The 11,668-nt window shown below is 35.6% G+C and overlaps 1 protein-coding gene across 2 annotated transcripts in view; it reads left to right on the forward strand.

Moving 5' to 3' along the window:
• The window catches only part of LOC140152774 (serine/threonine-protein kinase Nek9-like), a 231,978-nt gene extending 224,973 nt beyond the window's left edge, over positions 1-7,005 (forward strand). For both annotated transcript variants that reach the window (XM_072175264.1, XM_072175265.1), the window contains one exon: positions 4,774-7,005. In XM_072175264.1, the coding sequence (XP_072031365.1) occupies positions 4,774-4,851 (78 nt within the window). In that variant the 3' untranslated portion in view covers positions 4,852-7,005. The remainder of the gene's footprint in view (positions 1-4,773) is intronic.
• The last annotated feature ends 4,663 nt before the right edge of the window (positions 7,006-11,668 follow it).

An 11,668-nucleotide genomic window follows, 5' to 3' on the forward strand; every position in this document is an offset into this window, starting at 1 on the left:
AATCTCTCTGTTTTGAAATATGTCCTTAATATATAACTATACTTGAGCGGTTATCTTGTCGGGCATGAATAGATAGTGACTGTAGAATTTCCACCCTGAGGGAGTTCATATGGACTGGTTATTTAAAAACCACAAGAGAGAAAGAACAATAAAAAAATTAGTGGTTTCAAATTCAGAGCACATCTTGGAGATGCTTAAAAGGTTTGCATATGTCCGAAAAAGCTGAGAATCGCACGGTCTGAGGAGTGACATGGCTCAATTATTTGTGGGGTTATACACATAGAGAAGTGTGAACTGGCCTGAGGTTGATGGTATAAGAATGGTAACTCGTTATTGTAACTCCTTATGGAGTAAGCAATGTGGCTTCAATTTGTGCCATCTGCACATGAAAGACACTTTTCAATATCTTTGTGATTGTTAATAACGTTTTTTATTAAAAAGTCTCACACATCAAATTATGTGATATTTAATTATATTTAATGTTTTGGAAAAAACTGTTACTTTTAGCTGGCACTATTAAAGGAGCAGTTGAGAGAAGGGAATTGGTCATCCAAAATGCCTCCAACCTTTATTGTACTAATAAATTGATTTCAATTTTTGATGTGGACGTTGCCATCGTCAGAGCCATATGCGTCCACTGAAGTATACCTTATGCTAAATGTGTCAAGATATTTGGGCGAGGATGATTGACCATTGCCGATAGCAGCCCCTTGAGATAGTCTTGATAATTGACTGATGTTCTTGATGTCATAAATAGATCATTCTCTGTCATTTTCTGCATGTCAAAATTTCTTACCTCAAAGCTACATTAATATTGAAATACACAAAGACACTTTCAGCGGTCAAGTTACTGCAAAAGCTTTCTGTGGTCAATTTACGACCAGTTTGTGTGATCCTTGAACACACTGCTGTGAATTTGAATTGATTTTGCTTAGCACAGGATATGTATTGGGAATTTCAGATTGACCCATCATCGAGAACAAAATCAGTTCAATGGCATGCTTATGATATGATATCCATATTTTGAGAAAACTCTTGAGCTTTGAAGAAGTTTCAGACGAGTAAAATAAACAAATAAGTCTGAAGTAGACAGCATCACTTTAATACAACAACAAGCATGCCCAGGAAGCCATGTTCCCCTTACCGCAAAAATATAAGTTCCCCTTCACCTAAAAACCTACTCTATATTTTTCAACACTTCTCAGAAATAAGAGTACACCTGGGTATAAACTCAGTAGTATTTGAGATCAATTACATCCACAAAACTGCATTTTCATGAACATGAAACCACACTTTGGTGCTCATCATTGCTAGACAATGACCATGAGATGTGTGATCCAAATTGAAGTAAGAGGAATGGTAACCACACAAGGATGTTATGATAGCCAAGTGGTCTAGGTTATCTGTCCTATTAATGGTAGCCAAGCATCCTTTTATGTCTAACTAAAAAGTTCACCTACGATCAAGTATGCATTGGGCCAACCTAATGTGTTTTTGATCAGGAAAAGTTTGATTCTGGAATACATTACACCTGAGTGATGCAGGGAAATAAATATCAAAATCATCCGATGCAATTTTTAGATTTATAAATAAAGGATTGAGTGTGTGAGTACTTGGATGTTGATAATTATTTATCAGGGCCCAACTATTTTGGTGGTGCTAAATCCCATAACGGGCCACAAAATTTGACTTTCTTTGTGCAAGTGGTTTGCTTCATGCAATTTTTCCATACAATTCACTTGTTTTATTTCAGATATTGCATTACATGCTGTCATTCATAATTCACTTGAATGGGTCTCATAGTTCGTACAGGGGGACAGGGGTACTTGAATTACGTTTGACAGCTCAAGCTTCAAGTATGTCAGGGGTTAATACGCATATATCTTTTTCAACAAACTCTCTTGTGAATGAATAAGATACTTTTAATCTACTTATATATAACACTAAGTGGCAAAACAAGGAGCTTTTTATCTTTTTTTAAATATTTTTATTTTTCATTTTCAAAACAAGTTTCCATCGCTTTTGTAGTACGAGGGATGATTGATAAGTTGGGATGAGCTATGGGTTCAACTGATTGAATGATTACCCAGAAAGTTAGAAGTAATTATCATTTTTGTTTTTTCTGTTAGATAATTATACCTCAATCATCGGTTCCAGAGAATCGTCAGTATAGTGTCATATGTGATGACAGTGACTGGCCTTCCCAAACTTGGTCATCTTCCAGTCTGTCCTTGGTACATTTGAATGCGGCAGCCTCTATATCTTGCTGTATGAAGGGCTATCCTCCTCAAGTTTGTTCACCATCACTTTGTAGACCTTCTTAGGTTCTTAAAAGCCATTGAGATCAAGGTAGCGGATGACGCTTCATGATGGCTGATTTTTTTTCCACTTTTCCCCCCAATTTTCAAGTTGTTTTTTTAATTCTCAGAAACAGCTGACTATCAAGGTTTATTTATCTCAAACAAAAACAAGAAAAGATAATTACTTCAAATTTTCTGTGTAATCATTTAATAAGTGAACCACATAGAATATTAGTCAAAACTGTATAGCTCATCTCCTTCTACCTTAGGTCACAAACTTATTAATCACACCTTGTAAGTGAAATACAATCTTTCGTTATCTAGACAAAGAGATTTAAGTATCCGCAAGGAAAAAATGCATTGTCCGTAACCTGATAAGTACAGATATATTGCCATCTTGCAATCTTTATTGCTTGTTGTATTCGGATATGGTCAAGTAAAACTAGGCCAATTGAATGCAGCACCAATGTATTTCTTGTATTGCCTGAACAGGTGTTCTTGGTGACACTAGCCAATCTAAATTCTATATCTTTATGTGAGTACATTAACCAATACTCCACATACAATGTAAGGTCATCTAAGACTGAGGTAAATTTACTGTCCTCACATTTGAAATTCTAATTTATACAAATTATGCTAATTTATGCAAAATTGATTTACCATGGTCCAATTATTGTGAACCAAAATAACAACATTTAATACATTTTGGAAGGTCATTTCAAAGTTACTAAAGGTCAACTGAGATCAAAAGTCAACTAAAATCAAAATCCGCCTGATTTAAGGTGGCTGTGTACTCTCAGACATGCATGTAGTAAAAGTGCAATAACTTTGTAATTATTCATAAAACATATAAAAGTATACATTTTATGAAGGCAAGACATCAATAAATCTTAATATAAATACAGATTTGGGGTAAAAACAACAATTTTGAAGAAAATCACAAAAAGTGAGTTTTTGGCAATATTTGTTAGGTACATCATAACAAAAAACACTCTTTCCAAAATATTTTATTTTGTTTTAGCTCAATCTTGAGGCTCCATTCCAAAAGCGGTTTTTATTTTTTTTGATATTGGCCTTATTTTTTGAGATATTGACCATATAAGGCATCAAAATAAACTTTTAAAATTCAAAAACGCCTATTTGCACAAAATGATGCCCAAAATCGGAAATAGACCAAAATATAAAAAAATGAGAAAACCGTTTCTTGAGTCGATCATGCTTTTTACGATGATCATATTTGCTTACCTATAGATGCTGTATTTATTGAGTTATCGTGTACCTAAATCGTCATTTTACCGAGAAAATGAACATTGAAATAATGGCCGTTGAAGTTTAAAGTGGTCACATTTTGCACTTTCATCGAATCTCACAGGAGAATCGACAGTTTTCGTTTTTGTAACTTATATTACGTGAACATCGGGTAAATCCACAGCCCCTTGAGAAGTTTGAGCGAAATCCATTCATAACTTGACATTTAAATCGGGGGAAAGAACTTGAAAAAACCCACATTTTATCAGCTAAAACGGAGCCATTTGACCACTAGGTTTTTTTGTGAAATCAGTGCTTCCGTGGTATTTCCATAAGATGCGCCAGCGCATGCAGATAAGCGTCGCGTGTCGTCCAAGCGTATTTGTGCGTTAACAAATTGCGCGATACGCATAGCGATGAGTTATTCTTGCAGCGTGTACCTTGCTGGTACAACAAAGATTTTCTTTCCTTTTCAATTTCAAACATGAGTGGAATAGTGAAATAAAATCCTTAAAATATTGCAGTTGGAGTTTACAAATCTGGATTTTCATTCCTTGTATTTATAAAAAACATAACAAGGTACAAACATATCATAAAAACTCAATTTTGAGAAAGAAACAATGGCTAGAGTACACAGCCGCGTTAAATAAGAGAACAAAGCAAATCTATGTAAAATTTGCTGAAATTATTTTCAATCAAATATATCAAACATTTGACAATTTAAAAAAAGGGCAACAAATACTTGCAGCCTCCCAAGCTCTAGACTAAAATGCTTTGTCACATTGAATAGACCAAACCGCGCCCAAGCTCTGAGTCCAGTCAGCTCAATCAGTGATACACTATAGAGTCTTGAAGTGTCATAATTCTGGTGTCATGGAAAAATTGAGCTAACTTGAAATTCCTCTGTCCCAGTCTACCTGTACGAAACTTGGGGAGCTGATCCTGGCTGTGATGGTCATTCTGTATGTAGGATGATAAGGGTTCTGTGCCTGTACAGAGCTGTATCCCTGAACGATGGTATGGTTGATAAGAGGTGTCTTGGGCTAACGTGGTCATTGGTTTTCTGTAAAGATTAATGATCTTATGTAACCACACCCTACAATTGTATACTAAGATAAATGTGACTCCCATTGTAGGTATTGTAAAGTTGATAAATTGATATGTAAAAGACTATTTTTGTTCACTTTTATAGTATGTATTTCTTTTGTTTTGTTCTTATTTTCAGTTGAAAGCAAGAGTTGAAGAGCAAGATGCAAGGATCAAGTTGTTGGAAAACAAGGTATGTCAGATGGAACAAGTTTGACATCAACCACATCATCGCTTGCTTAAATGCTTACTTATTCGCTTACTTGCTTGAATCATTGCAAGATGAATTATTGCTGAGATGCATCATCGTTGTGTTTGTTTTGATCAGCAAGATAGCAGGTTTATTTGCAAGCAGTTTGAAGACATCTGATCATGTTTGCCTACATCAGCATATGTATGCCTCATCTACATGCAAATTGGTCAGACTGGAACATCATGTATTGTCAACATTATTGTGTTCTTTGCTGAAAACCACCTTACAATTTAGCTTCAGTAATCTGAGTGAATATGAGTTTATGTTGTACATTTTGAAATGAAATAGTGTACCTTGTGCAGTAACTTTTCCTGACATAATGGAAAACAATCTATGTTTTTTGCCTATGGAGACGGATACAAGAGGTATGATCTGAAATATACAAGAAAAATACAGCTTGTGGTTTATATGCAATACTATGTCCCTTCATATGCTGCCTACCGGGGTCATGGAATATTATTCAAGAATTGAGTATGTATTGATCGACTTTCTGATTAACAAATGCAATATCACTTTATAGAGTTTGTGATATTAAATGATTTTTATGCAATGGATGGGAATTGAATGCTGAAATGAACAACGTGGAAGGATTATCAATCATCATTTTATAACGCAGTCACAAAATGGCCACCTCACATTTCACTTTACACGACAGATGCTTGCATTAAGATGTTATCAGAGATGATCCACATTTTATATCTTTGCCTCAAACGTAAGAAAGCAATCTTATATTTTGAAAGTGCATTTTTATCTGCTCTCATCATCTTAATAATATTCAAATGCAGCTGATGGAAGTGATGACCGCTATATATCAATACCACGTCCAAGTTCAAGGATCTACCAACATAATATTTTACTGTTTTCTTTTATTTATTATCATTTAACCTTGCATAATCATTGTGTGTAGAGGCAATAAATAATATCTTATGATGCCCAGAGCAGTGTGTACAAACATGACCGGCAGAATTAACCGCAAAGCCATTGTCATTCACTGCATCTGCCTCATGGTTCAAATACATTAACGAAGGGAGTATAAGATGTATATTCATTTACCAAGGGTTGAACCAAGGACCTATACAGCAGATACAAAGCTATAAATCACTGTATTAGTCTGCTTTCTCTCACTGACAATGAGTATAATCCACAAGCCATTCATACTGGCATGTTTCATACAGGTCATAGCTTGTTTACATGCCTTCGGAGGTTCACTGGACTTAACAACCGCAACGTGGAAGATGCGCATTGGAATCGGACGGTCATAATTTACCTTTGTTTTAACCATATAAAATATCCTTGACAATACTAGCTCTGGACCTTGTCACGTTCACATTATATAAATAAAGAGTTGTATGTGATTGTATCAGGGTAGTTGTGTAAGTGCATTGAATGTATTACTATGGATTAGCTTTCATGGTAGTAATCAGATCTATGAAGCTGACAGCAATCACAGCAGCCGACAGATGGTCGGTCGTGAAAAGCTGTAAAAATAGCCACCGTTAAAACTTTCAACCACCTTATGGATGTACTGTATTGACCATAGTTAAGTCCCTTGCCTTCTTCAATTCCCCGGTCCCTGCACTCTCTGTGTCCATGGGTACTAGGCATGTTTGTGTGAAATTTAGTCTGATTTATGATGACGTAACAGAATTTGTGAAACACACAAAAAGGGGGTCTTTTTTGGAAACCACTATTTGCAAAATTGTAAACTTCTTCAGCTATGAATCAAGTGAATATACAATCTAATTATGCATTAAGTAATTGCTCCAAGTAAATTGCTACTTGGGGATTGAAAAATACTAAAACTAAAATCTATTGGGTGTGTGCGGTTTGCCATACACGTTTCTATCAAAAAAAAAGGGCAAAAAATGTGTGACATCACCACACACAAAAAATTGTATTTCACCTGAAAACTTTGTGAAATGAGATGCAAAAGGGTGTTTTCAATGTTAGGGCACAAGCATGTCTACCTGCCTATACACAGACTGTAGGATGAGTTCATTTCCCATCCTTGATATGTTCCAGAATATTCCAGAAATTAATGATTTCATTAAAACCCACTCCCAACTTTTAAGCTCAAATCTCAGTTTGTTCTCATTCTTAAATAAATGTATAACTTTTTTCTGAAGGACGATCTTGAGTGATGTAGTCACTGGTCATTCACAGGTCTGGTTTTTACCAGCAAAATAGAGTTGTGTAAAATGTTTGCTGAATTAAATGAACCAGGACCAAAAGTACAAGTTTAGGAAGATATTATATTTTCTTAAGAACTATTTCACACAATATATGATAATTGGAATGTGGTTAAAATAAATCAAGACTGTAAATCTTTTGAAGATCTCTGTGTGTTTACTCTCCATCCAGGAATCAAACTTTTATTTTAGTTTTGGTAGAGAATTTAAATACAAAAGGAATGTCCATATTTTTCAAACCGGCATTTAAGATATGCACTTATTCTAATGTCACAATCATAAAATAAAGGTACAAGTAAAAACTGTAATATAACAAAAAACATGCAAGAAAGAAACTCATTTTCTAATGATGTAAAAAACTCAAATTACAAACTATTCAACATTAGATGGGGTTGGAGCAGATCAGACTAGATACATTCAGACTCTTAGAACTATTTTGATTGGTTAAAAATATTGCTATATCTTGCATTGCGCCAATCAGGGATATTGTAAGAGTAGTTGGTAGGGCTGAAGGGGACTAAGCTTCAAATTGCCTAGAGATCTAAAAGCTCTATTTTGATTGGTTACTCATATGATTATATCATATCATTAACCAATTGTGGGAACTGTAAGAAAGACAGTAGTGCACATGGTGGTTAACTTGGAAACCAATTTAAGTGGGATGGTTCAGTAAAAGATCTAGCAATAATACTCGTATCTTTTGATCACTACCTGCACTTCTGGAAGGAAATGATCATGGATACAGTTTAAGACCAAAATGTAATCCTACATCAATTACATCAATGTCCAATGCTTTTACAATGTAATCAAGAAATAGCAGGAACAACTGCTTTCATATGATATTCCAATATTGTGTTAAATTCAAATCCTAGTATAATTTGTTGCATTTCTGTAGGGCATTTTATTACTTAGTGAAGACATGGAGTGGGGAAGTGTTGATTCAATGTTTACTCACACTGAGGGTAGTCAGACAGGCATGCACCTTCAAAGGCTTTGAACCTCCAAATGTAAAACTGAAATCTAAGGGACTACTACAGCGATTTGCCAATTTGGTGCTGTTTGTAGCATAAACACAGAAGTGTGATCCTGATACGCTAATTGAATCATATATCATTATCACATTGCAACCTCATTTTCCGATCAAGCTGCATATCAATGGGCTATTCCATTTAAAATCCACACTACCCCTGTGGAAGATTTTGGAAATACCTTTCACAGGGGGAGTATGAATTTCAAATAGAACGAACATATTAGGCAGCTCTATTTGAATTTCATACACCCTCTGAGAAAGATTCAACCTCAATCCTCCACTGAGGAAGGCCGAGAGTGAGTTTCAAATGGAGCTGCTAATGTGTTCATTCCATTTGAAATTCATACTCCCCCTGTGGAAGATATTTCCAAAATCTTCCACAGGGGTAGTGTGGATTTTAAATGGAATAGCCCAATGCGCATAATCAGGAAGAGCAATGGGACATTGCTAAATGACCTTACTGAATACTATAACATGCATTGTGTTTATTGTGTAGAAACAACAATTGACTAGTCACTATGCATGTTCATACAGTGACCCGCTGATTGAAACCCTCATATTTGTCCTCACAACACAAATCTCCCATGTTTTCTCAAAGTGCACTTCATGGATTAACTAAACCCCTTAAATATTTTGGGGGTGTGAGGTGAGTCAATTCTGTAAGTTTCGCTTGGTGTTTCAAACCACAAAGTGCGTCCACACCAATGAAATCTGTGTCTGAACCTTGGAAGGGTTCTAATCCTCTGAGCTACCTCCAGTGTTTGCCTCCAGTGTGGGCACAGCTTGTGTATTGTTTTATATTACTGTACAAACTGCATCATAAATTAAGTCTAAAAGCACCCATTATAATGTAAACAGTTTATTTATGTAGATTTATGTAGAAGTAGGTCGAGGGACACTTGTTGATATGGAGCTATAGTCTTTCAAATATATGAAGTATTCTAACCTTTTTTTTTTCACTTTCCGCCCAATTGGGTGATTTATGTTGTAAATTTAGGTAAAACCGCCCAAATATCCATTATTGGGCACTCTTTTGAAATCCTAAAAAATTGAGCTACTTGGAGTCATTCACCACGGCCTGGCGAGCACTGAAAAGTTTTGGCAACACTGGTTACAGAGTCCAGGCTCTGAATAGCTGTGGATGATGTAATGCTATGGAATATCCAAACATTTGGATTGCAATTCATGGATACCATTATAGTGTACCTCTAGCAGTGATGTAGCCAGTGGGGGACCAGGGGGCTTTTTTTTTTGCTCTTCACTTTTTCAAACCATTGAAAAAAAATTTGGGGCAACCATTCACAACATCCGTCGGCAAAAAATATTTCCGTCGGTACATTTACAAGTTGTGTCCCCTCGGTTCCAAAATCCTGGCTACATTACTGACCTCTGGCATAAATCGGCAAAAGCTGTAAATCAAGCAACAATTTGTGTCTCTAAGCTTGAGCGTTGGTTTGTGCACTCAGTGCACACTATCGGCACAATGCATACAGAACGACAACCAAGTATTCACTTTAATTCCCGGTGGGTTCGGTTTGTATTTAAAGGTAGGACGTATGACCGTTCCAGGATTTGAAAATGACCCCCTATTTCACGGGGAATCGAGGACATTTGCGCAATTTCCCCCTATTTTGCACGAAATCAAGGAAAATTTGCCCCTAAATATGCCCCCTATTTTTATCATTTTGAGGACGCATTTTCATTTCACCCCCTTATCACAGGGAATCGAGGTCATTTTTTCTGAAAAAATGCCCCTATATTTACCATTTCAAGGACGCTTTTGAATTTTCCCCCCTATTTCACGGGGAAAAGAGGACAATTTTTTCGGAAAAAATACCCTATCAAATTTTGTGTGGAACTACTAAAAAACGGACAAAAAAATACAAAAAAAGAAAACTGTAGTGCTAAAACATGGATGAAAGTCTTAGAAATACACCCTATTTTTCATTTCAAGGACAATTTTGCTCCAAAAACACCCCTAATTTGGACAATCGCAAACAATTTTGTCCTCGAAAATTCTGCGGATATTTCTTGAAAAGTACTCCTAATTGGAACCATCATGCGTACCCATCGTCATTGAAGGCTGAACCCACCGGGCTTTAATTTTCTGTTTCTATGCCGGTTGCATTGTGACATAATCCAGAGATACACTATATTGCCCTCCATGAGGGACACACAAAAATGGCGGAGTCCATACTCTTTTAATCTAATCTCCTTGGGTCTTCTCCAATAAGACCAAAGGTGGCAATTGCAAAATTGAGATGAGGTACAGGCAAATATAGGAAGTAAGAAAATACATGAGAAACTTGGTATCATCCTAAACTTGCAAAGAAAGATGCGTGGCATGTGACTGAGGAATATAGTGTCATCTCAAGTTGAGAGTAATGCCATGTTGGATTTAGCAGAGGCAGATTCAATAAGTACGTTGATGCGGTTGCGTTGCCAGCAAATCGCTCTTCTGCATGTATGTATACATCTCGCGGAAGTATTTTAGAGCACAATATGAATCTACCATTGTGAAGTCCAACATGGCGTTACTCTCAACTTGATCCGAGACAGACTATAGTATGTTTACCTGGTTACTGGGCAAGATGATTATGGCAAATTGTCGTGACGTTCTTATTTTAACGCTTTTCACTGTTAATATCAGAACCACAAATTTAAAATATATGGAAAAATAATACCACTAAAATATCTCTATACTGTAATAACTTATATTTCAAAGTTTCCACCTGATTAGATCAGAAAGCTTGACTATTTGAATACTGTAAAATGGGGTAGGTTTGGCATGCACAGATAACTTTGGCAGCTTTTGGCATGTCACTTAATATATTACAAGTTTCAAAGAAAATCAGTTTCTAATAGGACTATGTAGAGCTGAATTTGTATAAAGTAACCTGCCAAAATGAAAGCTGCCAAGTTACCCCTGCATGCCAAAGTTAACCCATTTACAGTAACTTCCAGATAATTCCATGTGTGATGTTGTAAATATATTTTCACGATTATTTGGATTGTTCCACAGTTTTTCAATAATTAGACATGTGTGATATAAAACATGGTTTATTCCTTACTTTCATGCTGATTAAGACTATGGCCATTAAAAAATAGAAATCTGAAATGTGTGAAAATATTTTTGTGGGATGATTTTGGGAGCAACCATGACTGACATCTCTGTAGAGAAGGTTAAGGATTTTTTAAAAATGTTATGCATTTTTATGCTTATGAAATGCCAAACTTGGACTAAAATTTATTCTATCGATGAACTTTGTGAGAAAATGTTTGACTGGTCGGACAGTGACCTGTTATGGTAATGAACTTATTACTTGCCGAATACATTTTTTTACAACATTGTGTGGTAATTTCTAGCAGCTGTTCATCCAGAGATAGAAATGAGAAATTTTATTGCAAAATAAAAGTAAATAGTAACATATCAATTTATCCCGGTAATCAACATCTCAAAATATTAGCTTTTATAAAAATCTTAAATGGTAAAAAAAAGTTTTCTTAACTATAACATTTGTACTCAATTAGTACAATCTTGCTCATAGCTTTTTCAATATGA

The sequence above is a fragment of the Amphiura filiformis genome, chromosome 5 (assembly GCF_039555335.1).
Source record: "Amphiura filiformis chromosome 5, Afil_fr2py, whole genome shotgun sequence".
NCBI lineage: Eukaryota > Metazoa > Echinodermata > Ophiuroidea > Amphilepidida > Amphiuridae > Amphiura > Amphiura filiformis.